This window comes from Melozone crissalis, unplaced genomic scaffold (genome assembly GCF_028551555.1).
Source record: "Melozone crissalis strain CALT ecotype California unplaced genomic scaffold, PUWL_Pcris_2 ptg000222l_1, whole genome shotgun sequence".
Classification (NCBI taxonomy): Eukaryota; Metazoa; Chordata; class Aves; order Passeriformes; family Passerellidae; genus Melozone; species Melozone crissalis.
In genome coordinates, this window is record NW_026535985.1 from 335,282 (window position 1) to 360,905 (window position 25,624).

At 65.9% G+C, this 25,624-nt stretch overlaps 2 protein-coding genes across 4 annotated transcripts; one reads left to right on the forward strand and one right to left on the reverse strand.

The window, feature by feature from the left end:
* Positions 1-686: 686 nt before the first annotated feature.
* On the reverse strand, positions 687-6,895 carry CACNB3 (calcium voltage-gated channel auxiliary subunit beta 3). Of its 3 annotated transcripts, XM_054294168.1 has the most exons (14): positions 6,777-6,895; positions 6,535-6,627; positions 3,785-3,907; positions 3,580-3,702; positions 3,388-3,503; positions 3,236-3,300; positions 3,125-3,144; positions 2,863-2,943; positions 2,630-2,688; positions 2,435-2,544; positions 2,197-2,348; positions 2,024-2,119; positions 1,795-1,944; positions 687-1,294 (listed from the first exon to the last, which is right to left on the reverse strand). In XM_054294168.1, the coding sequence occupies exons 1-14, from the start codon at positions 6,816-6,818 to the stop codon at positions 1,007-1,009; spliced, it is 1,518 nt and encodes a 505-aa protein (XP_054150143.1). In that variant the 5' UTR covers positions 6,819-6,895; the 3' UTR covers positions 687-1,006. The 3 variants fall into 3 exon arrangements, with proteins under 3 accessions (XP_054150143.1, XP_054150145.1, XP_054150144.1); XM_054294170.1 differs by lacking the exons at positions 6,535-6,627; positions 6,777-6,895 and adding an exon at positions 5,443-5,463; XM_054294169.1 differs by lacking the exons at positions 6,535-6,627; positions 6,777-6,895 and adding an exon at positions 4,919-4,984.
* Positions 6,896-9,679: 2,784 nt separating this feature from the next.
* ADCY6 (adenylate cyclase 6) lies at positions 9,680-25,484 on the forward strand. The gene is made up of 21 exons (XM_054294154.1): positions 9,680-10,772; positions 12,907-13,056; positions 13,150-13,271; positions 13,876-13,987; positions 14,054-14,181; positions 15,363-15,521; positions 15,610-15,751; positions 15,830-15,958; positions 16,391-16,416; positions 16,509-16,656; positions 17,218-17,315; positions 17,392-17,479; positions 17,555-17,671; positions 17,745-17,903; positions 19,363-19,538; positions 19,620-19,649; positions 20,489-20,618; positions 21,535-21,798; positions 24,305-24,509; positions 25,122-25,246; positions 25,329-25,484. The coding sequence occupies exons 1-21, from the start codon at positions 9,939-9,941 to the stop codon at positions 25,455-25,457; spliced, it is 3,471 nt and encodes a 1,156-aa protein (XP_054150129.1). The 5' UTR covers positions 9,680-9,938; the 3' UTR covers positions 25,458-25,484.
* Positions 25,485-25,624: the final 140 nt, after the last annotated feature.

Genomic DNA, 25,624 nt, shown 5'->3' on the forward strand with positions numbered 1-25,624 from the left:
CCCTGGGTGGCATTGCCAGCCCCTGGGTGCCACCTCCCATGGGGACAGAAGCCAGCAGTGCCCTAAAGGAGCATTTGGAGGTACTCAGCACCCCCCTCCCCAAACCAGCTTCCCCCACATTCCCCTCCACAGACACGGACACCAAGCAGCTCTGAGCACTCGTGTGTGTTTCTGAAACCAATTACAGGGAAATCAGTGCTTTCTACAAAAGAAATTATAACAAATCTGTGGCCCCCACCCCATCCCCCCCCTTCCCCACCAATAATGGCCGCGGGGGGGGGGGGGCTCAGCCCACGCCAGGACCCCCATTCGAGGGCGGTGGGCGCCGTATTTACAGGACTGTGGTGACGTGCGGTGACAGCATGGGGACAATGGGGACAGGGCAGTGGGTGGTGCAAGCGTGGTGGAGCAGCCCCCAGAGCCCGGGCAGCCCCCCCGGGACCCTCCCCATGCCGGGGGCGGGGCCGGGGTGGCCGCGGTGACCGGGGGCGGGGGGGAATCGGTGCAGAGCGGTGAGAGCCACTCCTCCCGGGGGTCCCATGCAGGGGTGGGGAGGGGGCAGGCCAGGTCCCGGGGGGGGATGAGCAGGCACCTTCCCTTCCTTCCTCGGCTCTGTGCGGGCTGGGGGATGCTGCTACAACCGCCCCCCCCCTCCTTACCTCCCCTTTTTATCGGGGGGGGCACCCACTGTCCGTGGCAGCTGCCCTGCGGAGAATGAGCCGACCTGTGATGGGTGGGGGGGACACTGAGGACACGGCCAAGGCGCGTGTCTGTCCCCAGGCTCCCCAAAACTTCCTCGGGGACTCCCGGGGCATCCTGACCCCCCAACCTCGCTGTGCTTATGGCTGAAATCACGCCCGGGGCGGGGCCGGGCCAGAGGAAGCTGCCGGTGCTGAGTTCGATTGTCTGAGCACCCCCAGCGCGGGGCTGGGGCGAGGCGGGGAGCGCCCGGGGTTTGGGGGGGTGGGGCCGGTTCCCAGCCGTGCCCCCCACCCTTATCCCAGCCCTAATAGCTGTCCTTGGCCCAGGGCCGGCTGCGCTGCCAGTTCCTGTCGTGGTTGCGCTCGCCCGCGCGCTCCGGCGTGCCGGGGCCGCTGCCGTGGTGGTGCCGGTGGGGCTGGTACAGGTCGGGGTAGGGGTCCCCGTACTCCTCTTCCTCCTCCAGGTGCCGGGAGCTGTGCTGGGATGTGGCCCCCCAAGGCTGGGGCGAGGTGTCCCCCGCCTCGTCCGATGGCATCAGGCTGTCGTGCTCCAGTGGAGAGTGCTCGCCCCGCTCGCCCAGCAGCTGCTGGCTCTGCGGGCAGGGGGTGCAGAGGTGGGGGCTGTGTGTGCCCCCCTGCCCTGGCACCCTGGGCTGGGTGTCCATAGGAAGCAGGGAATGAGTTCTGTACCCCCCCCCGGCCCTGGCACCCTGGGCTGGGTCCCCGTGGGAAACAGGGAGGGGGCTCTGTGCCCCCCAGGCCCTGGCACCCTGTGCTGGGTGTCCATGGGAAGCACAGAATGGGTTCTGTGCCCCCTCTGCCCTGGCACCCTGGGCTGTGTGTCCATAGGAAGCAGGGAGGGGGCTCTGTGTGCCCCCACCAACCCTGGCACCCTGGGCTGGGTGTCCATGGGAAAGAGGGAGGGGGCTGCGTGTGCCCCCCACCCCATCTTTGGAGCCCTGTGCCAACTGTCCATAGGGAGCAGTGGGGGGGTGTGTCCCCCCAGTTCCAGTGGGGAGTAGGGAGGGGGGTATGGGGACAGTGTGGGGGGCTGTGTGTCCCCCCAGCTGCCAGGGGGGTGCCATGGGGTTACCTGCAGGCCTGGCAGGCCAGTGGGCGAGGGCACAGCGTGGGGGGCGTGTGGTGGGTGATGCGTGGCACGCCAATAAACCTCCAGGTACTCAGCCAGGTGCTCACAGGCGTCTTCCAGCTGGTTCTCATCCAGGATCACATCAAAGAGCTCCTGGGGGGGCAGTGAGAGGGCTCAGGGAGGGTTTGGGGGTCCCCCCTGGCATCCCCAGGGTTGGGGGACAGTGGCTCACCGGGGGACACTGCACCAGCTTGTCAGCTGCCATCATCTGCACGTTCAGGTGCTTCACCTGCGACTTCCCCCTGGACTTGATGAGGCGCTGCAGGACCTGGGGAGGGGACGAGGGGGTGACAGCACCGCGGGGGGCAGCCAGGACCCCCCCCCAGAGCCGTGGTGCCCCCTCACCTTGGGGGAGGACACCTTGACGTAGACGATGATGGGTGCCAGGGAGGTCTTGGCCAGCTGGGCTGGGTGGTTGATGGTGTCAGCGTCCAGCACCACCAGCTGCAGGGACTTGGCCAGCTCGAAGATTCGCTCGATCTCGCTCTGCACCTCGGCTGAGGGGACACGGGGGGGGCGTGTGAGGCTGGGCTGGCCCTGGGAGGGGGTCCCTGCACCCCAGAGGGGGAGCCTGAACCCTCACCGATGCTGGAGCGGGTGGTGGAGCGCTCCAGGATTGCCTGCTTGCCCAGGTTGTTGAGGATGGAGCGCTTGGCCAGGGACAGGTCGGCTGTGATGTGGGTGATGGAGATCCTGAGGGGACACAGGGACACCGTGGGCACCTGGGGACCCCCAGGCCGTGCAGGGAGGGGGGTTCAGGGTGGGGTGATGCTCTCACCTGCCATCGAATCTGTGCTTGAGGAAGTCGAAGAGCGCTTTCTGCATCATGTCGGTGACCTGCCGAGGGGCCGCCAGCGCCGTGAGCCGCGGCAGATGGCACCGGCGGGGAGGTGGCAGCCGCTCAGCACCGTGCCACCACCCCGGGCCGCGCCATCTGCCCTCTGCCGGCACACCGTGGCCAGGGAGGGGACAAGGGACACAGGCCACCACGCTGCGTCCCCCCATCCGTACCTCATATCCCTTCAGCGAGGGCCCCACCAGCACCACGGGCCGCATGGAGGGGACCACGTCGTAGGGTGGGATGTGCTGCGTCTGCAGGGGGACACAGGGGGTGTTAATGCCCTGTGTCCCCACCCCCAGCCCAGGAGGGGGCATCGAGCCCATTCCAGAGCATCCCAGAGCCCCCCAGCCCCATGAGCAGGGAAAAGAGGGGAGGGGGTCTCTGCTCACAGCCACAGCCCCCTCCCCACCACCCCCCGCACCTGGGACTCACCTGCTTCTGCTTCTGCTTGGCTTGGGGAGAGAAGAGACAGAGGTTGGTGACAGTAAAGTGGGGACCCCCTCAGGACCCCCACGATTCCCCTGGGCCGAGATCTGCCCTTACCTAAGGAGGGGGGAGGCGATCGCCGGCTCCCGCTGTCGCCGAGGCCCGAGGCATTGCCAGCTCTCCTGGGGAACGAGGGGGTGTGAGCGGGTGTTGGGGGTCCTGGAACGGGGCTGGGGGTCCCGGAGTGGGGCCGGGGGTCCCATCCCTACCTGGCTTTCTGCTCCTGCTTCAGCCTCATGGCTTCCAGGCGCTGGGGGCTGGGGATGAAGGCGATGTCCCCCCCCTCCTTCACTAGGCGCCCGATCCACCAATCATTGCTGTATTTCTGGGCGAGGACAGGGCAGAGGTGAGGGTAGGGGAGGCGCCTGGCCCCGAGCAGACCCCTCAGCACCCCAGCTGACCTCCTTGATGTGCAGGAAATCTTTGGCTTCGAAGTTGATGGCGGCTCCCTGCACCGGGCACTCCTCATCCAGCGCCCCGCAGTAGCTGACATTGGTGCGCACAGCGAAGGCGACCGGCTTGTGCTGGGGGATTTTGGGGGTGATCAGCACCCCTGGGCCCCGGCAGCAGCCCCGAGCCGTGCCCCGGGTGTCTCCCCGTCCGTACCTTGGCCCTCTCGAGCTGCTGCTGAGCCTGGCTCTCCACCTCGCGCCGGGCGCCCTCACGGTCCTCTTCCAGGGACACGTCGGAGTCCAGGGAAGGGCGGCTGGTGTAGGAGTCCGCCGAGCCCTGGGGGAGCGGGGTCAGTGCCGGGGGGCTGCGAGGGTACCCCCACAACGAGGGACCCCGTGCCAACCTCGGGAGGGGACCCTGCTGCCGCCCTCCAGCGCTGGCATCACCTCTGTGTCAGGTGGCATCACCCAGCACAGCTGCCCTGGGGTGAAGCCCCCATGTGCTGGGGGGGTCGCAGGGGAGACCCCTGCAGGCTCAGGGGTGGGGAGATGCCCCTTGTCACGCTGAGATGTGAATCTCTACCCCTGTCCCCCCCCAAACCACCACCCTGGGGTGCTCAGCCCAGCACCCCCGGCTCCCCCTCCTCGCCGCTCCGGTATTTACCCACCGCCCGCTGCGCCGGGAACAGGCGCAGAAGCTGCGGTGAAATATTTATAGGTCCCTGAATGTGGCTGAGCCCCCCCCGAGGCCCCCCAGGCTGAGCTCAGCACCGCCCCCCCCGTTAACCTGCACATCCCACCCCGCTCACACCGGGGGGAGCCCGGACCCCCCTGCAGCCCCCCTGGGCAAAATGGATCCCATCAGAGCCCCCCCCAACATGGCCTCCCCAGCACGGCCCCCCCAGCATCGTCACCGCGCCCCGAGCATCCCCCACCCACCCCCAGCATGACCAGGGTGGCTCCGCAGCGTTCCGGGGCTGCCCCCCCAGCGCGACCCCCCCATTATCCCCAGGGAATCCCCCGGTACGGCATCCCCAGCCCCCCCCTCACGCACGACACCCCCCCCAAAGCAGCCCCCCCGGCCGTGGGGATCGGGGTTCTCTCCCCGCCCGGTCCCGGTGGTTGGGGGGGGACGGGAGCGGTGGCGGCGGCGAGGAACAAAGGGCCGGGGGGCGGCACAGCCCCCCCCGCACCGGCCATGAGCCCCGCACCGGGCACGGCCCCCCCCGAGGCGCAGCCCCCTCGTGCGCCATCACCACCCCAGGGGGCGCAGAGCTCCCCCCCCGAACCCACCGCGACCCCCCGCGCACGCTCCCCCCGGTACCGGAGCCGGTACCGGAGCCGGTACCTCGTTGAGCAGGAAGGTAGCGCTGGAGTCAGAAAACGACATAGACGGGGCGAGCCGAGCCGAGCCCCCCCCGCCCGCCCCGCTCCACCGGCACCGGCTCCGGTTCCGGCTGCGGCTCGGGCTCCGGCTGGCCCTGCCCGCTCCGCCGCCACCGCCCCTCCCCGCCCCCGCCTCCCACCGCCCCCCCGGGGCTCACGGAGCCGCCCCCGCCGCTCAGCCCGGTGGGGGGAGTGGGTGGGTGGGTGCTGTTGGGGGTCGCCGTTCCCCCTTCCCGGTGCTGGCGGGAGGTTCCAGCCCCTCTCCGGTGGGGACAGCGAGGGGGGCTGCGCTGGCAACCGGGAAACCGGAGCGGTCCCGGTGAGGTGCACCCGGACCGGTCACCGGAGCAGCTCCCGATGCCCCGGAGGGGGGGGATAGTTTGCTAAGAGAGCTCCGGGTGAGAGCAGAGTCCCAGGGCAGCGGCGGAGGGGCTGTGCAGCCTGCTCGGGGTTCCGGGGCGGCGGCGGGGGGGTCCCAGTGGGTACCTCCATGCTCCGGTGCAGCGGCTCCGGTCCTGCCCCGAGCCGGCAGCAGCCCCGTCTGCAGGGCGAGCCCTGCGGCGGGGCCGGAGCCGCTCCCGCCCCCCCCCCCCCCCGCCGCGCCCCCCCCCCTCCCGCCCCCGTGAGGGGGGCAGCGACGGGTCCCGGGGGACCGGGCCGGCCCGCCCCGTTACCGAGCGGCGGGACCGGCCCGGGACAGCTCACGGCCGGCCCGGGGATATCGGAGATACAGCGCTCGGCGGGGTGGGGGCTTCGGCCAGCGGCGGCACCGCCCGCGGACACCGGCACCGGGCACCAGAATGGAGAACGGGCCCCGGTACCGGGCACATGGCGGGGCCCAGCCGGGCCCTCTCCGAGGTGCTGAAGGGGCCGCGCCGGGCGCTGGGCCGGGTCGCGGGGTCCCCGGGGGTACCGGGGAGTACCGGAACAGCGGGCGCTGCCCCACGAGGGACTCGGGATGCTCCGGCCGCTCTGCGCCCCCGGGGCCGCCCCGACCGGAACCCCCCGCCCTCCGCGGAGCCTCCCCGGTACCCGCTCACCGCCGGCGGCCGGGGAGGGGGCGCAGCTCGGGGCCGGAGGAACCGAAGCGCCGGCGGAGGGGCGGCGGGGAGCTCCGTGCCTCTCCCGGGCAGCGCGGGGAGCCGGCCCGGTGCCGCCGGTTGAGCGAGCGGCAGGGGAGCCCCGCGGCCGCTTCTACAGCCCCGCCTGGCCCGGTCCCCTTCCGCTGCCTCAGTTTCCCGGGGCCGCCCCCCGCGCCGCAGTGCCGGTGCCCGCCGCCGGCCCGGCCCTGACGCAGCACTCGCTATTTTTAGCCGCGGGGAGCGGCTGTTGCGATGCTACCGGCGCCCGGTGCCGGCGCCCAGCCCCGGTCCCGGGGGAGCGGCGGGGCGGAGGCGGCCCCCGAGCTCCCTCCAGTGCGGAGGTTGGGGTGGGAGACGCTCGGCCGCTCCCCGCTCCCCACCCCGGCTCCGCGCGTTAATGCGGAGCCGCAGCAGCGGCGGACCCGGGGCTGCCGAGGCTGCCCCGCCCCGGTGCCGGTCTCGGTGCCGGTGTAGGTACCGGTGCCGGCCCGCTCACCTGCCTGCGGAGGATGCTGGAGGTGGTGTCGGACGAGGTGCTGCCGTCCGAGCGCTTGAAGCGGCTCTTGCGCTTCGGGAGCCTCCGGGGGCTCTGCGGCGAGAGCGGGCGGTGAGCACCGGGCGGCTCCGGGCGGCTCGGCCCCGCCACGGAGCCACCGCCGGCGGCCCCCGGCTCTGCGGGCAGAACCGAACCGGGCCGCACGGGGCCTGCCACGGCCGGGAAGGCTCCGCTGTGCTCACCTGGAAGGAGCCGGAAGCGTCAGGCTGCGCCGGGGCGGACATCCCCGGCGGCGCCCACCGGAGGAGCCGCGGGGATCCCGGCGGGGCAGCCCCACACCGGACCGCGGCGCTCGGCGGGGAAGGGCCGCGCCGCCGCCGCCACCGCCGCGCTCCGCATCACACGGGGCCGCCGGGGCGTCCCGGCCGTCCCCGCCCCCGCCCGCCCGCCCCCGCGCCCATCCCCGCGGCGGCCGCTCCGCGCCCCCGCAGCTGGGCAGCCACCGGGAGGCACCGGCAGCGGAGCCTGCCCACAACCCGCAGTGCTGCGGGCACCGGCGGCGCCGTACCGGGCGACGGGAGCCCCCCGGGGGCCGCCGCAGCCCTGCCCACGCGCGTGCGGGGATGCGGGAGCCCCTCCGCCCGCATCCCACCGGGACGGCTCCTGCTGTCACCGTGCCCCTTCCACGGTTCTGTCTGCCACCCCCACACCGGGGCATCCCCCCCGCTATGGGGTTACGCCCCCGGGGACTCCCGCGTGGGGCGGGCGGGGCCGGGGGGGGCTCGCAGCCCACGGGGGTTGGCCGGTCCCGGTGCTGCGGCATCGCCGGCCCGGAGGGGCAGAACGGGACCGCGGGTGCACCGGGAGCCCCACGGAGCCCCGCACTCCCCCCACGCGTCGGGACTTCCGCGTGGGGCCGCAGGGACACGGCCCCGCCGGCGGCTCCTAATTAATGATTAATCAGCGCTCCCCGGGGCCCGGCGCCGCCGCCGCTGCGGGGGAGGGAAGGGAAGGGAAGGGAAGGGAAGGGAAGGGAAGGGAAGGGAAGGGAAGGGGGGATACGGGAGGTGCTGCCGTGGGGGTGCGGGCAGGGCCGGTGCCACGGACACGAGTGGGGTACCGGGGATGGGGGCCCCCGTGCCAGGGTGGGCGTGAGGATGTGAGGAAATGGAGGGGTCTGCAAGGGGTGTGTGTGTGCAAATAAGGGGGCTATGAGTGTGTAAGGGGTGTGTCAGGGTGTGTGCAAACAAGAGGGGCTGTGTGTAAGGGCGTGTGTGCAAATAAGGGGGCTGTGAGTGTGCAAGAGACGTGTCAGGGTGTGTGTGCAAACAATGGGGGCTGTGGGTGTGTAAAGAGTGGGTCAGGGTGTTTGTGCAAACAACGGGGCTGTGAGTGTGTAAGGGGTGTGCCAGGGTGTGTGTGCGAATAAGGGGGCTGTGAGTGTGTAAAGAGTGGGTCAGGGTGAGGGTGCGTGTAACAGGGGCTGTGAGTGTGTAAAGGGGCTATAACGGGGGGTGTGCAAGGGCTGTGTGTATGAAGGTGGGGCGGTGTGTGTAAGGGCTGTGTATGTGTAAAGGTGAGTGTGCAAGGGGTGGGTGTACGTGTGTGTGCAAGGCAGAGTGTGTGAAGTGTGTGGGGTGTGGGTGAGGGAGGTGCGTGGCCCTGTGAGTGTCTGTGTGTGTGCAAGGGCTGCGTGTGCAAACTGCGTGTGTAAGGGCTCTGTGTGTGCACCCACACCTGCGTGCACACCTGCTGTGCCTAAGGGGTTGCACAGGAGTGTGAACACGGGGATTCATGTGTTTGCACACACATATCTCTATGTCTATATGGGAGTGCATAACGGGGCTGCCTGAGTGTGCAAGGGCGTGTAAATGTGCAAAGGCGTGTAAATGCGCAAGGAGGGCGTGTACGTGCAATATCTGTGTGTGTAAGGGTTTGTGTGTGTGCGTGTGCAAGGGGATGCGTGCGTGTAGGTGTGTGTGCTGGCCGCGGGTGTGCAAAGGGATTCGTGTGTGTGCGCGTGCAACACGCGTGTGCCAGGGTGTGCAGTGCGTGCGTGTGCAAGGCGGGCACTGGGATGTGTGCAGGGGGAAGGTGCTGGGGGCACTGGGGTGGGTGTGCAAGTGACACACTCGCGGGGGTTGTGCGGACACGGGGGTCCCTGCCATGTCGGCGCGTGTGTCCGTGTCCGTGTGTCCGTGTCCGTGTGTCCGTGCGCGTGTGCGCAGCCCCGGGGGTGCGCGTCCGCCCCCGCCGCTCCGGGCCGTACCGGGCCGTTCCCGCCGCCGCCGCTGCGCCTTTAAGGCCGCCCGGCCGGGAGCGCCCGGGAGCGGATCCGGGCGGGGGGGGGGGGGGGGGGGGGCGGGCACCGGCCGGGGCGGGCCGGGGCTGCGCGGCCGCGACCGGGACCGGGGCCGCCACCGCCGCCACCGGGGGCCCGGCCTGGGCGCGAGATGGGGCGGCGGGAACGCGGCGCGGCCGCCGTGTAGGAGCGGGCGGCGGCGGCGGCGGGGCCGTGGCGGGGCGCGGGGCCCCGCGGCCGGCGGCGCCGGAGGCGGAGGTGAGCGGGGCCGCCCGGGCGCACCGGGAGCGGCGGGAGGGGCCGGGGGGGGTTGGATCGGGGCGGCGGCGGCGGCGGGGATCGGCACCGGGACCGCGATCGGGACTGGGAACTGGAACTGGGATTAGGGCGGGGGGGCGACACCGGGCTGGGCCCCCGGGCGGCGGGAGCGGTGCGGCCCCCGGGGGGGTCCGGTGCGGTGGGAGCGTCCGGTGCGGCGGCCGGAGGGCGCTGGTGGGTCCCGGTGAACGGGCCGGGCTCGGCGGGGCTCCCGTGCCCGGAGCGGGGAGGGAGGGAGGGAGGGAGGGGAGGAGGGAGGCGGCCGCCGCCGCCGCCACCGGGGCCGGCCCTTCCCGGTGGCCGTTCTCCGCCGCCGCTCGCCCGGAGCAGGGACCGGCTGCCACGTCCCGGCTGGTTCCCGGTGCCCCGGGGCGGCCGTGCCCGGTAAAACCCGTTGGCCGCCGTTCAAGACAAACAGGGCCGGGACGGCCGGGTCGGTCCCAGCTTTGTCGCAGGTCGCTGCACCGGGAAGGGCGGGCTCGGGGCGGCCTCGGCAGGGCCACGCACCGGGCACCGGGACACTGGGCACCGGGACAACGGGAACCCGACACCGGGAACCCAGCGCTGTGCACCGGGCACCCAGCACCGGGACATTGGGGCACCGGGAACCCAGCACAGGGCCCATGGGAGAGCTGGGATTTGGGCTCTGCATCCCCAGGATGGTGGTGGGGACATCAGAACCCTCCACTCCTCGCGCGGCTTTGCACCCCCGCGCACACCGGGGCTCCTGTTGGGGTGTCGGGGTGGGAGGACCAGGCCGTGACCCCTCCTCGGTGCCCACAGCATGTCGTGGTTCAGCGGCATCCTGGTGCCCAAGGTGGACGAGCGGAAGACGGCATGGGGGGAGCGCAACGGCAAGAAGGGCCCGCGGCCCCGGGGCGGCCTCTGCGGCCCCCGCTACATGAGCTGCCTGCAGGACCCTGAGATGGAGCGGGGCGCGGGACCCCCCCGGGGGCTGCGCTGCACTTGGCAGGAGGATCACTACGGCAAGAAGGGGCCCTCGGGCGAGCTGGGACTCAAATCCGTGGACGCGGGCTTGGAGGACGGCGAGGCCAAGGCGCCCAAGGCAGCGGCGGGACACGGGGGGCGGCCGTCGGCGGGCGAGTGCTGGCGGCGCCTGCTCCAGGTTTTCCGCTCCAAACGCTTCCAGTCGGCCAAACTGGAGCGGCTTTACCAGCGCTACTTCTTCCAGATGAACCAGAGCAGCCTGACGGTGCTGATGGGAGTGCTGGTGCTGGTTTGCGGGGTGATGCTGCTCTTCCTCTGCCTGCCCGGTGCCCCCCACGTGCCGGCGGCCGCCGCGCTGGCCGGTGCCACGGCGCTGTTCCTGCTCCTCATGGTGCTGTGCAGCCGCAGCGCTTTCCCCCAGGACTACATGTGGGTGGTGAGCTACGTGGTGCTGGGGCTGCTGGCCGGGGTGCAGGCGCTGGGCACGGTGGCCGTGGCTCCCCGAAGCGCTGCCGAGGGCGTTTGGTGGAGCGTTTTCTTCATCTACATCACCTACACGCTGCTGCCCGTGCGGATGAGGGCGGCGGTGCTGGCCGGGGTCCTGCTGTCCGCCCTGCACCTCGCCATCGCCTGGCACCGCAATGCCACCGACCCTTTCCTCTGGAAACAGGTGAGGGACACACCTGGGAGGGGCTGAGCCCCGCGGGGTCCCGCCCTGCTGCCATCCCTGAGTTGCCGCTCTGCAAATTTGGGATTTTTTTTTTTTTTTTTTTTGCTGGAAAGTTCTAGATGTGGAGGGGCCTCTTGGGGGAGGTTCCATGCTGGGGTCTCGCTGTGGGGTGGGATGGGCTCCTCATGCCGGCACAGAGCCACCATTGTGGGCTGCACCCACAAAGCCCCCGTTGTGGGGCTGGCGGAAACCCCCGAGGAGGGACGCGGGTCCGGGGCAGGGGAGTGGCCGTCACCCAGAGGGGCTGGGACACTGCCAATGTCCCCAGTGTCCCCTGTCCTGCCTCTCTGAGGGCTCCCGGAGGGGCGCTGCTCGCACAGGGGGTGCAGAGGAGTCCCCCATCCCTGGGGGTGTACGTTTGCGTGGGGGAGAAATACCCCAAAAATGGGCAAAAATGGAAATATGGGAATGGGGGAGAGAGACTGCAAGGGATGGAGGGGTAGAAATGGGGTGAAAAACCCCAAAAATGGGCAAAAATGGAAATATGGGAATGGGGGAGAGAGACTGCGGGGGATGGAGGGGTAGAAATGGGGTGAAAAAACCCCAAAAATGGACAAAAATGGGGGAAAACTGGAAATATGGGAATGGGGGAGAGAAACTGCAAGGGATGGAGGGGGAGAAATGGGGTGAAAATCGCAAAAATGGAATATGGGAAATATGGGAATGGGGCAGAGAGACTGCGAGGGATGGAGGGGGAGAAATGGGGTGGAAAACCCAAAAAATGGGCAAAAATGGAACTATGGGAATGGGAGAGAGAGCCGCAGCAGCTCCCCCTCCTTGAGCAGCGCTGCTCGTCCCCGTCACCCTCGCCCTGCCTGGCCGGGGCCAGGGCCTCGTGCTGTCCCCGCGGGGCGCAGGGCGAGGAGCGCGGTGACACCCGAGGCCGGCGGGGTCGCGGGAAGCGCCCCCGGGGAGGGTTCGCCCTTTCGGGGCAGGAGCGCTGGGGCTCCGGGGGATGCGATGGGGCCGGGCAGGGGATGTGAGGCCTCTGCTCCTCTGTGTCCCAGTGTGCTGGAGCGCTATAAATAGCCCTGGCCCCGCTCCCGGGGGATGGGGACGGGGGGAACCGCAGCTCCCTCCGCAGCCATCGCCGCTTTCTGGCTTCCTTTGCTTCCCGAGGGCGTCCCCATGACCCCCGTGCTCCAGGCTCCCATGCACCCCCGGCTCCTGTATCCTCAGATCCCCCCTGCTCTGCTTTTAACATCCCCACATCCCCCTGCCCTGGCGTTCCAGGCCCTCCACATTCACCCTATGCATGTCCCCTGTGTCCCCAAGTCCCCTCTGCCACCCTAACCTGTGTCCTCAAGCCCCTGTGATCCCCCTACCGTGTGTCCCCTTTGCTCCACCTACGCTCTGTCCCCATGTCCCCTTTGCCCTCCATCCTGTGTCCCCAGGGCCCTGCATCCCCTATTCCCTGCTTTCTCACAGCCCCAAGTCCCCCATGTCCCTGCAGCCCCCTTGCCTTGTTTTCCCTTGTCCTTTGGTGCCCCACATCCCCCTGACCCTGTCCCCTGTGTCCCCCTGACCCTGTCCCCTGTGTCCCAGGATCCCCCTGTCCCCCTGTCCTGAGTCCCCATGTTCCCATACCCACCCTCCCTCTCTTTGCAGCCCCCTCTCCTCCCCTTAGCAGCACCCCCATACCAAAGCAGAGGAGGGTTCCAGAGCTGCCTGGGGATCCCTGGGTGGTCTCTGGCTGGTTGGGGGTCCTTGGGTGGTCTCACCGAGCCCATCTCCCCCCCCAGCTCAGCGCCAAGGCCCTGATCTTCCTCTGCACCAACCCTTTGCCCCCTATCCTGTGTCCCCAAGTCCCTCATGTCCCTGCAGCCCCCTTGCCTTGTTTTCCCTTGTCCTTTGGTGCCCCACATCCCCCTGACCCTGTCCCCTGTGTCCCACTGTCCCCTGTGTCCCAGGACCCCCCTGTCCCCCTGCCTGGAGTCCCCATGTCCCCATACCCACTCCCTCCTCTGGTTCTGTGCTGCAGGGGAGGGTGGCACAGCTGGCTGGGGGTCCCTGGGTGGTCTCTGGCTGCCTGGGGGTCCTTGGGTGGTCTCACCAAGCCCACCTCCCCCCCCAGCTCAGCGCCAACGCCCTGATCTTCCTGTGCACCAACGTGGTGGGGGTCTGCACCCACTACCCGGCCGAGGTGTCGCAGCGCCAGGCCTTCCAGGAGACCCGTGGCTACATCCAGGCACGGCTGCACCTCCAGAGGGAGAACCGGCAGCAGGTGGGATGGATGGGGGGTCCCGGGGGTCCCCGTGCCGAGCTGGGGGTCCAGCAGCACCCCCTGACCCTGCTGGTGGGATTGCTGTGGCTGCAGGAGCGGCTGCTGCTGTCGGTGCTGCCGCAGCACGTGGCCATGGAGATGAAGGAGGACATCAACACCAAGAAGGAGGACATGATGTTCCACAAGATCTACATCCAGAAGCACGACAACGTCAGGTACTGTGGGGACAGGGTGTGGGACAGCTTTGGGGGAGGCATCACCAGGGTGCCATGGGGTGCTCGAGGGTGTTGTAGGGTGCTTGGGGTGCCATGCAGGGTGCCATTGAGGGTGCCATGGGGTGCTTGAGGGTGTCGTAGGGTGCTTGGGGGTGCCATGGGGTGCTTGAGGGTGTTGTAGGGTGCCATGGAGGGTGCCGTGGGGTGCTTGAGGGTGTCATAAAGTGCTTGGGGGTGCCATGGAGGGTGGCATAAAGGATGCCATGGGGTGCTTGAGGGTGTTGTAGGGTGCTTGGGGGTGCCATGGAGGTGCCATAGAGGGTGCCATGGGGTGCTTGAGGGTGTGTAGGGTGCTTGGGGATGCCATGGAGAGTGGCATAAAGGGTGGCATGGGGTGCTTGAGGGTGTCATAGTGTGCTTGGGGATGCCATGGGCTGCTTGAGGGTGTCATGGGGTACTTGGGGATGCCATGGAGGGTGCCATAAAGGGTGTCATAAGGAACTTGGGGGTGCCATGGAGGTGCCATAGAGGATGCCATGGGGTGCTTGAGGGTGTCTGGGGCAGCGTATGGGCCGTCCCCAGCCCATGCTCTTCCTCCTGGCAGCATCCTCTTCGCGGACATTGAGGGTTTCACCAGCCTGGCCTCGCAGTGCACGGCGCAGGAGCTGGTGATGACGCTCAACGAGCTCTTTGCCCGCTTTGACAAGCTGGCTGCGGTGAGTGGAGGGGCTGGGGGATTTTGGGTGGTCCTGGAGCCCTCCTAACGTGCTGGTGCCCCCCAGGAGAACCACTGCCTGCGCATCAAGATCCTGGGGGACTGCTACTACTGCGTGTCGGGGCTGCCCGAGGCGCGCGGGGACCACGCTCACTGCTGTGTGGAGATGGGCGTGGACATGATCGAGGCCATCTCGTGAGTGGGGCAGAGCCGGGGGCTGTGCCTGTGCCCTGGGCTGGCACAGCTTGGGGAGCTGCTCCTGACCCTGCTGTGCCCATCCCCAGTGCCACCACAGCTTGGGAGGCTGCACCTGACCCTGCTGTGCCCGTGCCCTGGGCTGGCACAGCTTGGGGGGCTGCTCCTGACCCTGCTGTGCCCATCCCCAGTGCCACCACAATTGGAGAGGCTGCTCCTGACCCTGCTGTGCCCATCCCCAGTGCCACCACAGCTTGGGGGGCTGCTCCTGACCCTGTTGTGCCCATCTTGTGCCATCACATCTTGAGGGGCTGCATCTGACCCTGCTGTGCCCATCCCTTGGGCTGTGCCCATCCCCAGTGCCACCACAGCTTGGGGGGCTGCTCCTGACCCTGCTGTGCCCATCCCATAGGGTGCTTGGGGGTGCTATAGAGGGTGCCATAGGGTGCTTCGGGGTGCCATGGAGGGTGCCATGGGGTGCTTGGGGGTGCCATAGGGTGCTTCGGGGTGCTGTAGAGGGTACCATGGGGTGCTTGAGGGGGGAATGGGCTGCTTGAGGGTGCCATAGGGTGCCATGGGGTGTTTGAGGGTGCCATGGAGTGCTTGGGGTGCCATAGAGGGTGCCATAGGGTGCTTGGGTGCACCATGAGGTGTCTGGTGCCAATGGGTGCTGTGGTGCTTGGGGACCCCTGAAGAGTCAAAGGCTGCTTGGGGATGCCCCAAGGCACCTGGGGGCGCCATGCAGTGCCCAGGGGGTGACACAGTGCTGGTGCCATGGGGTGTTTGAAGGTGCCATAGGGTGCTTGGGGGGCCATGGAGGGTGCCATGGGGTGCTTGGGAGTGCAACGGGGTGCTTGAGGATGCCATGGAAGATGCCATAGAGGGTGCTAGGCGGGGCCATGGAGGGTGCCATGAAGGGTGCCATGTGGTGCTTGAGGACGCTATGGGGTACTTGAGGGTGCCATAGGGTGCCATGGAGTGTTTGAGGGTGCCATGGAGTGCTTGGGGTGCCATGGAGGGTGCCATAGGGTGCTTGGGTGCACCATGAGGTGTCTGGTGCCAATGGGTGCTGTGGTGCTTGGGGACTCCTGAAAAGCCAAAGGCTACCTGGGGATGCCCCAAGGCACCTGGGGGTGCCATGCAGTGCCCAGGGGGTGACACGGTGGCGGTGCCATCCCCAGGCTGGTGCGAGAGGTGACGGGGGTGAACGTGAACATGCGCGTGGGCATCCACAGCGGGCGGGTTCACTGCGGCGTGCTGGGGCTGCGCAAGTGGCAGTTCGACGTCTGGTCCAACGATGTCACCCTGGCCAACCACATGGAGGCGGGCGGCAAAGCCGGGTGAGCCGGGCACAGGGGGCTGGGCTGGGGGCTGGGCAGGGGGTGCTGGGCAGGGAGGGCTCAGCATCTTCATCTTCCTCACCCCCAGGCGGATCCACATCACCTGGGCCACGCTGCAGTACCTGAACGGGGACTATGAGGTGGAGCCGGGCCACGGGGGCGAGCGCAACGCTTACCTCAAGGAGCACAACATCGAGACCTTCCTCATCGTGGGCTGCAGCCAGAAACGCGTCAGTTGGGGTGCTCCGAGGGGGCAGCGGGGGTTGGGAAAGCTGGGGTCACCCCCTCATGGCCGTGTCACCCTGCAGAAGGAGGAGAAAGCCATCCTGGCCAAGCTGCAGCGCACTCGCGCCAACTCCACCGAGGGGCTGGTGCCACGCTGGGTGCCCGAGCGCTCCTTCTCCCGCACCAAGGACTCCAAGGCCTTCCGGCAGATGGTGAGCAGCCCTGGGCAGGGCGTTGGCATGGGGGACCCTCAGCACGGTGCTATCAGCCCCTCGCTGCCCTTCCGGGGCTGTCGGTGGCTTCCCCAGCCCTGCCCGCAGCCCTCGTGGCTTCCTCTGCTGCCTGCGGGCCTCAGGCAGTTCCTGGGTGGCCCCTGGTGCCCAGCAGCCCTTGGAGATCCTCCTTGTTCTCACCAGTCCTGGGCATCCTCAGGGGTGTTAGACATCCCCTCCCTCCTCCCTTTGCAGAGCCCTGGGACCCTCTTGTCCTTGCCAAAAACCATTGGGGACTTCTCCTGCCCCATTTACCCCTGGCACTCTGTCCCCCATCCTGGGTGACCCTGGGGGATGTCCCATGTCCTTGTCACTCATGAGGGGTGCCCCCATCCGTGCCAGTGTCTCTGACACCTCCCTTGTGTCTCCCAGGGCATCGATGACTCCAGCAAGGACAAGTGAGTGTTCCCATGCTGGGATGCTGGGGGGGTTGTGACCAGCCCCTCCCTGGGGCAGAGCTGGGAGGGTCCTGACCCCCCCCATTCCCCAGCCGTGGTGCCCAGGAGGCCCTGAACCCTGAGGATGAGGTGGATGAGTTCCTGAGCCGGGCCATCGACGCCCGCAGCATCGACCAGCTCCGCAAGGACCACGTCAAGAAGTTCCTGCTCACCTTCCAGACCCCCGAGCTGGAGAAGAAGGTTGGGGGGCCCTCTGTTCCCTTTGTTCTGGACCCACTGTTCTGTCTGTGTCTTGAAGTCCTCTCTGCCCTGATTCCATCAGCATCTTTGTCCTCCCTTCTCTCCTCCATCCCTTGGGGTCTTCTCTGTGCTGGTTTCATGGTTCCTCCTCCACCTTCTCAGCCCTCATTCCCTCCATTCCATCCCCTGGGGTCCCCTCCCTACATCCCATTTCCTGCATCCCTGGAGTCCCCATCCATCCCATGCCCCAGGGTGTTCTTGTCCCCCTTTTCCCCACCCTCTGGGGTCCCCCAATTTCCCTCCATCCCATTTCTAACATCCCCTGGGGTTCCCCATTCCCCTCTTTCCCATCCTTTGGGGTTGCTCCTGTCCCTCTGTATCCCAGTCCCCCTTCATCTGCATCCCTTGGGGTTCCCCCATTTCCCTCCATCCTGTCCCCCAGGTTCCCCCATTCCCTGGTGTCCCCTCAGTCCCACCTCCACTCTTCCCCTGGGGTCCCCCTGAGGTTCTGGGGTCCCCCCTCTCTCCATCCAACCATCCCACCTCCCCGTGTCCCCTCAGTACTCCAAGAAGGTCGATGACCGTTTTGGTGGCTACGTGGCCTGTACCCTCCTGGTCTTCTGCTTCATCTGCTGCCTCCAGATCGTGGTGTTCCCCCAGTAAGTGCTGCAGTCCCCCCAAAATACCAGCTCTGACCCCCCCAAACCCCATCACTCACCTCCCACCTCTCCCCAGCTCCTCGCTGATGCTCGGGGTCTACGTCAGCATCTTCATCCTCCTTGCTGCCATCCTCTTCATCTGTGCCATCTACTCCTGTGTCACTGTGAGTACCTGAGGGCTGGGGGAGGGTTTTTGGGGGGCTCAGCCATGCCTGACAGGCTCCTTGGTGCCCCCCCAGCTCTTCCCCACCGCCCTGCAGCAGCTCTCCCGTGGCATTGTCCAGTCCCGTGCCCGCAGCACCGGCATCGCCGTCTTCACCATCCTCCTCGTCTTCATCGCTGCCTTCGTCAACATGGTAGGGTCACGGGGGTCTGGGGGTGTTTTGGGGGGCTGTGGGGCACCAGCTCACCCCTCTTTTCCCCCCTCAGTTCTCCTGCAGCCGCGTGGCCCTGCGGGACTGTGCTGCCCGTGAGCTCAACGTTACCCCCGGCTCCGTGGGGCCGTGCCAGCTCCGTGCCCTCAACTTCTCCCTGGGCACTGCCATGGGCTCCTGCCACGGGGACGGGCTGGCCTGTGACTTCCCCGAGGTGAGTGGCCGTGGGCACTGCCTGGCACAGGGCATGGCTCCCACAGGGGGCCCTGCTGGTGCCAAGTCCTCCCTGGGTGCTGGCAGAGGGTCCCCAGGCATGCAGTGTCTCCAAGGATGCTGGCACAGGGTCCCAGAGGGTTCAGCGTCCCCCAGAGTGGTGGCACTGGGTCCCCATGGGTGCAGTGTCCTCAAACATGCTGGCACAGGGTCCTTGAGGACGCAGGGTGCTGGAATGGGGTCCCTGCAGGCACTGTGTCCCCAAGGGTGCTGGTGTGGAGTCCCCATGGGTGCAGTGCCACCAAACATGCTGGCACAGGGTCCCTGAGCACACAGGATGTTGGAATGGGGTCCCTGCAGGCACTGTGTCCCCAAAGATGGTGGCACAGGGTCCGAGAGGGTTCAGTGTCCCCCAGGGTGGTGGCACTGGGTCCCCATGGGTGCAGGGTGCCAGCACAGGGTGCCCACACACACGAGGTGCTGGGACAGGTTGCTCAGGTCCAAGGTCCTCAGTGGGTGCTGGCACTGAGCCCTTGAGGTTGCTGGGTGCTGGCACAGTGTCCCCAGGGGTGCAAGGTCCCTGTAGGCGTGGGGAGGTGCTGGCATTCCTGGGGTGCTGCAGGAGTTTCAGGGGTGCTGCAGGGTTCCCAAGGGTGCCATCCAGTGTCCCCAAGGTGCTTCAGGGGTTCCTGGATGCTGCCTGGGGTCCCTGGGGTGCTGCAGGAGTTCCTGGGGTCCCCAAGGTGCCATTCAGGGTTCCTGGGGTACCATCCATGGTTCCTGGGGTGCTGCCTGGGGTTCTTGGGGTGCTTCAGGAGTCCTGTGGTGCTGGCTGGTGTTCCCAGGGGTTCCATGTGGGGTTCCCAGTGTGCTGCAGGGGTTACTGGGGTGCTGCAGAGTTCCCATGGGTCCGAGGTTCCCTGTCCTGGGGTGAGAGCTGGGATTCCTGGGGTGCCATCTGGGGTTCCTGGGGTGCCATGTGGGGCTCCCAGTATGCTGCAGAGGTTACTGGGGTGCCATCAGGGATTCCCAGGAATACCTGGAGTATTCTCAGGGGTGTCTGCCAGTATTCCCAGGGTGCTACCGGGGTTCCCAGGGTGCCATCCAGCATTCCAGGGGTGCTCCAGGGGTTCCTGGAATGCCAGTCTTAGTTCCTGGGGTGCCATCTGAGGCTCCCAGTGTGCTGTAGAGGTTTCTGGGGTGCCATCAGGGATTTCCAGAAGTGCCTGCCAGTATTCCCAGGGTGCTACAGGTGTTCCCAGGGTGCCATCCAGCATTCCAGGGGTGCTCTCCAGAGTTCCTAGGGAATTCCTGGAATGCCAGTCTTGGTTCCTGGGGTGCCATCAGGGTGCTGCAAAGATCCCAGGGGTGCCATCTGGTGTTCCTGGGTGCCATCTGGTGTTCCTGGGTACCATCTGGTGGTTTTGGGGTGCTGCTGCATCCCACCATGTGCCCCCCAGTACTTCAGCTACAGCGTGGTGCTCAGCCTGCTGGCCTGCTCCGTCTTCCTGCACATCAGCAGCATCGGGAAGCTGCTGCTCATGGTGGGCATCGAGGCCACGTTCCTGCTGCTGGTGGAGGGGCCTCACGCAGCTCTCTTTGACAATGCCGACCTGCTGGTCCTGGCCAACGCCCTGTGAGTGTCCCAAGTCCCCCAGGGGTCCCCACATCGGGGCTGTGTCCCCACCCCACTGACACCTGGCTCCTGTCCCCACAGGCCCCCCTTCAACATGACCCAGGGAGAGTGGTGAGTGGGAAACTGGAGCCAGTGGGGTGGGCAGAAGCAGGAGGGTCCCTTGGGGGTCTGGGTACAGCCTCAGGGTCTCTGGTGTGGGTTCAGCTTTGGGGTCTGGGTGCAAAGCTGGGGCTCCTTTGGGTGGGTGAGTGGGTCTTTGGGGTCTACCATGCAGATTTAGGGTCCCTAGGATGGGAAGGTGAATGTTTGGGATCTTGGATGCAGCTTTGGGGTCCCTGAAGGGGGTGGTCTGGGTGGATCTTTGGGGTCTGGGTGCAGGTTTTGGGTCTCTTGGATGAGTGGGTGAATCTTTGGGGTCGGGTGCATGTTTGGGATTGGGTGAGTGGGAACTTTGGGGTCTGAGTGGAGATTTGGTGTCCCTGGAGTGGGTGGATGGATCTTTGGGGTTGGGTGCACATTTGGGGTTCCCCTGGGTGGATGAGTGGGATCTTGGGGGTCTGAATGCAGATTTGGCATCCCTGGAAGGGGTGGGTGGATCTTTGGGGTCTGGGTGCAGGTTTTGGGTCTCCTGGATGAGTGGGTGAATCTTTGGGGTTGGGTGCACGTTTGGGTTTCCCCTAGGTGGGTGAGTGGGATCTTGGGGGTCTCAGCGCAGATTTGGTGTCCCTGAATTGGGTGGGTGGGTCTTTGGGGTCTGAGTGCATGTTTGGGGTCTCTTGGATGAGTGGGTGAATCTTTGGGGTTCCCCTGTGTGGGTGAGTGGGAACTTGGGGGTCTGAGTGCAGATTTGTTGTCCATGGAATGGGTGGGTGTCTGGGTGCAGTCTGGGGTCTCTGGGTGGGCAGGGACAGATCCCCCAGCCCACCTCAGGGTTCCTGGGGGTCCTGCAGCCCGGCAGAGGGGAAGGTGGCGCTGCGCTACGTGACCCCCGTGGTCCTGGCCGTGTTTGCCCTCGCGCTGTACCTGCACGCGCAGCAGGTCGAGTCCACCGCCCGCCTCGACTTCCTCTGGAAGCTCCAGGTAGGAGCAAGGTGTGGGGGGCTGGGAATGACCCTTCCTTTTCCTGCATCCTGAGACTGGGACCGACCTCCTCCCTGCACCCCAGGACTGGGGTGCCCATGGGACTGGGACCAACTCCCTCTTCACACCCCAGCACTGGGGTGACCATGGGGCTGGGAGCAACCCCTGGACTGGGGTGACCATGGGGCTGGGACCAACCCCAGAATTGGGGTGACTATGGGGCTGGGACCAACCCTTTTCCTGCACCCCAGGACTGGGGTGACCATGGGGCTGGGACCAAACCCAGCACTGCACCCCAGGACTGAGGTGACCATGGGGCTGGTACCAACCCTTTTCCTGCACCCCAGGACTGGGGTGACCATGGGGCTGGGAGCAACCCCTGGACTGGGTTGACCATGGGGCTGGGATCAACCCCAGAATTGGGGTGACCATGCGGCTGAGACCAACCCCAGGACTGGGGTGACCATGGGGGCTGAAACCAACCCTTTCCCTGCACCCCAAGACTGGGGTGACCATGGGGCTGGGATCAACCCCCTTTCCACACCCCAGGAGTGGGATGACCATGGGGCTGGGACCAACCCCAGGACTGGGGTGACCATGGGGGCTGAAACCAACCCTTTCCCTGCACCCCAGGACTGGGGTGACCATGGGGCTGGGAGCAACCCTTTCCCTGCACCCCACACTGGGGTGACCATGGGGCTGGGATCAACCCCCTTTCCACACCCCAGGAGTGGGATGACCATGGGGCTGGGACCAACCCCAGGACTGGGGTGACCATGGGGGCTGAAACCAACCCTTTCCCTGCACCCCAGGACTGGGGTGACCATGGGGCTGGGAGCAACCCCCTCTCCACACCCTGATGCCGGGGTGGCTGTGGGGCTCCTGTGGCAGCTCCCACCTGGCTCTGTGCCCACAGGCAACGGGTGAGAAGGAGGAGATGGAGGAGCTCCAGGCCTACAACCGGCGGCTGCTGCACAACATCCTGCCCAAGGACGTGGCCGCGCACTTTCTGGCCCGGGAGCGGCGCAACGACGAGCTCTACTACCAGTCCTGCGAGTGCGTGGCCGTCATGTTCGCCTCCATCAGCAACTTCTCCGAGTTCTACGTGGAGCTGGAGGCCAACAACGAGGGGGTGGAGTGTCTGCGGCTGCTCAACGAGATCATCGCCGACTTCGATGAGGTGCTGGGGCGAGGGGTGCATGGGGGTGAAGGGCCCAGGGATGGGGTGCAAAATGGGGTGCATGGGGTGCTGGAGAGGCTGTGGAGCAGTGAGGATGAGGTACAGGATGTACTTCATCCCTGGAGAAGCCATGGAGCAGCTTTCATGGAGCCACAGGAATGGGTGCAGGGCATTGTGGAGCAGCATGGATAGAATGCACAAGGATGAGGTGCAGGAAGATGGGGTGGTGGAGAGGCTGCGGAACACCAGGTTTGGGGACAAGATGCAGGAGATGGTGTGCAGGGGGTGGTGAAAAGGCTGTGGAGCACCATGGATGAGGATGGGGTACAGGGAACACGGACATGGGTTGTGGAGCACCATGAATGAGGTGCAAGATGGAATGCACAAGATATGGAGAGCCTGCAGAGCACCATGTTTGGGACAGGATGCAGGAGATGGTGGAGAGGTTGTGGAGCACCATGGAGGAGGTTGGGGTGCAGGGGATGTGGTCATAGGGTGCTGGAAAGGCAGTGGAGATGAGGTACGGGATCTACTTCATCCTTGGAGAAGCCATGGAGCAGCTTTCATGGAGGCGCAGGAATGGGTGCAGGGTGTGCTGGAGAAGCTGTGGAGCAGCGTGGATGGAGTGCACAAGGATGAGGTGCAGGAAGATGGTGGGCACAGGGTGCTGGAGAAGCTGTGGAGCACCATGGATGAAGATGGGGTGCAGAGAACACAGACACAGGTTGTGGAGCACCATGGATGTGGTGCAAGATGGGATGCACAAGATATGGAGAGCCTGCAGAGCACCATATTTGGGACAGGGGGCAGGAGATGGTGTGCAGGGGGTGTGGGAGAGGTTGTGGAACACCATGGAAGAAGATGGGGTGCAGGGGATGTGGTCATGGTGTGTTGGAGAGGTTGTGGAATGCCATGGAGGAGGTTGGGGTGCAGGGGATGTGGTCATGGGGTGCTGGAGAAGCTGTGGAGCACCATGGATGAGGTGCAAGATGGGATGCACAAGATATGGAGAGCCTGCAGAGCACCATATTTGGGACAGGGTGAAGGAGATGGTGTGCAGGGGGTGTTGGAGAAGCTGTGGAGCACCATGGATGAGGTTGGGGTGCAGGAAACACAGACACAGGTTGTGTAGCACCATGAATGAGGTGCAAGATGGGATGCACCAGGTATGGCGAGCCTGCAGAGCACCACATTTGGGACAGGGGGCAGGAGATGGTGTGTAGGGGGTGGTGGAGAGGTTGTGGAGCACCATGGAGGAGGTTGGAGTGCAGGGGATGTGGTCATGGGGTGCTGGAAAGGCAGTGGAGCAGTGGGGATGAGGTACAGGGTGTACTTCATCCCTGGAGAAGCCATGGAGCAGCTTTCATGGAGCCACAGGAATGGGTGCAGGGCATTGTGGAGCAACATGGATAGAATGCACAAGGATGAGGTGCAGGAAGATGGGGTGGTGGAGAGGCTGTGGAACACCAGGTTTGGGGACAGAGTGCACGAGATGGTGTGCAGGGGGTGGTGAAAAGGCTGTGGAGCACCATGGATGAGGTGCAAGATGGGATGCACAAGATATGGAGAGCCTGCAGAGCGCCATGTTTGTGACAGGGTGAAGGAGATGATGTGCAGGGGGTGTGGGAGAGGTTGTGGAACACCATGGAAGAAGATGGGGTGCAGGGGATGTGGTCATGGTGTGTTGGAGAGGTTGTAGAATGCCATGGAGGAGGTTGGAGTGCAGGGGATGTGGTCATGGGGTGCTGGAGAAGCTGTGGAGCACCATGGATGAGGTGCAAGATGGGATGCACAAGATATGGAGAGCCTGCAGAGCACCACATTTGGGACAGGGTGCAGGAGATGGTGTGTAGGGGGTGGTGGAGAGATTGTGAAGCACCATGGAGAAGGTTGGGGTGCAGGGGATGTGGTCATGGGGCGCTGGAGGGGCTGTGGAATGCCATGGAGAAGGTTGGGGTGCAGGGGATGTGGTCATGGGGTGCTGGAGGGGCTGTGGAATGCCATGGAGAAGGTTGGGGTGCAGGGGATGTGGTCATGGGGTGCTGGAGGGGCTGTGGAATGCCATGGAGAAGGTTGGGGTGCAGGGGATGTGGTCATGGCGTGCTGGAGGGGCTGTGGAATGCCATGGAGAAGGTTGGGGTGCAGGGGATGTGGTCATGGGGTGCTGGAGGGGCTGTGGAATGCCATGGAGAAGGTTGGGGTGCAGGGGATGTGGTCATGGGGTGCTGGAGGGGCTGTGGAATGCCATGGAGAAGGTTGGGGTGCAGGGGATGTGGTCATGGCGTGCTGGAGGGGCTGTGGAATGCCATGGAGGAGGTTGGGGTGCAGGGGATGTGGTCATGGCGTGCTGGAGAGGCTGTGGAGCAGCTTTGCTGGAGCCACAGTGCAGGAGGTGCTGGAAAAGCCACGGAACAGCACTCACAGAGCCACAGGAGGGCGTGCAGGATTTGGGGTACCCATCACCCTGTCGAGGTGCTGTGGGGGTGAGCCCAGCCCGTCCCCCCAGATCATCAGCGAGCAGAAGTACCGGCAGCTGGAGAAGATCAAGACCATTGGCAGCACCTACATGGCGGCCTCGGGGCTCAACGCGGCCACGTACGACCGCGAGGGCCGGAGCCACATCGCGGCGCTGGCCGACTACGCCATGCACCTCATGGAGCAGATGAAGTACATCAACGAGCACTCCTTCAACAACTTCCAGATGAAGATTGGTGAGCCCTTGCACGCCCCTTGCACGCCCCTCTGCACCTCCAGCCACCCCACGCTGTTGTTTATGGCTTTGTGCTGGTGGCTTTTGCACCCCTATTTCTTCTCTCATCCCCTCCCTTTCCCAATCACCTTTTCTTTTTCCCTTTCATACCCCATTTTCCTCACACCCCTTTTCCTTTTATACCCCCTTTTCTCCCCTCCTGCCCTTTTTCTGCTCTTGTACCCCCTTTTTTCCCCCCTCACTCCCTTTTCTCTTCTCACCTGTCCTTTCCCCTCACCCCTTCTTTACCAATTTCACTTTCCTCCTTTCCCCACCCAATTTTCCCCTCTCCCCCTCACATCCCCTTTTTCCCCTCCACAGTCCTCTTCTCCCTGTCACTCTCTCCTTTTCCAATCTCACCCCCTACTTCTTCTTTTCCCCCCTCACCCCTATTTCCCCCTTTTTCCCTTCTCCCCTCTCACATCCCCTTTTTCCCCTCCACATTCCTCTTCTCCCTGTCACTCTCTCCTTTTCCAATCTCACCCCCTACCCCTTCTTTTCCCCCCTCACTCCTTTTTTCCCCTCTTCCCCGAGTATTTGGGTTTTCCCTGACTCTCAACCCTGTTCCCCTCAGGCCTGAACATGGGCCCAGTGGTCGCAGGGGTCATCGGGGCTCGCAAACCCCAATATGACATTTGGGGCAACACCGTCAACGTCTCGAGCCGCATGGACAGCACCGGGGTCCCCGACCGTATCCAGGTCAGTCAGGGCTGGGAGGGACACAGGACCCCTGCCCAGAGACCCCCAAATCCCCCCCTTACCCCTGTGTCCCCCCCTCCAGGTGACAACAGACCTGTACCAGGTGCTGGCGGCCAAGGGCTACGTGTTGGAGTGCCGGGGGCTGGTCAAGGTCAAGGGCAAGGGGGAGATGACCACCTATTTCCTCAATGCGGGCCCTGGGGGAAGTTAGGGGGGGTCCCCGTGGTGTCCCCTCATGCTGGGGACTCCCCCAGGCAAAAAAAAAAAAAACAAAGGAAAAAAAATCCCCAAATATATTAAAAAAAAAAAAGGGAGAAATGGACACAAGGAGGTGGTTGGGGAGGTAACCCTGTGCCCCCCCTCCGTGGGTGTTTTAGG

What these genes read in the sequence shown, in the direction of transcription:
- ADCY6 (XM_054294154.1), top strand. Translation starts at nt 9,939, where the DNA reads ATGTCGTGGTTCAGCGGCATCCTGGTGCCCAAGGTGGACGAGCGGAAG. An exon ending in GCTTTGACAAGCTGGCTGCG is followed by an intron (nt 13,988 to 14,053) that starts GTGAGTGGAGGG and finishes GGTGCCCCCCAG; the next exon opens with GAGAACCACTGCCTGCGCAT. An exon ending in GGGTCCCCGACCGTATCCAG is followed by an intron (nt 25,247 to 25,328) that starts GTCAGTCAGGGC and finishes CCCCCCCTCCAG; the next exon opens with GTGACAACAGACCTGTACCA.
- CACNB3 (XM_054294168.1), bottom strand. Translation starts at nt 6,818, where the DNA reads ATGTCCGCCCCGGCGCAGCCTGACGCTTCCGGCTCCTTCCAG. An exon ending in ATTTCCTGCACATCAAGGAG is followed by an intron (nt 3,504 to 3,579) that starts GTCAGCTGGGGT and finishes GTCCTCGCCCAG; the next exon opens with AAATACAGCAATGATTGGTG. An exon ending in CACCACCCGCTCCAGCATCG is followed by an intron (nt 2,349 to 2,434) that starts GTGAGGGTTCAG and finishes GTGTCCCCTCAG; the next exon opens with CCGAGGTGCAGAGCGAGATC.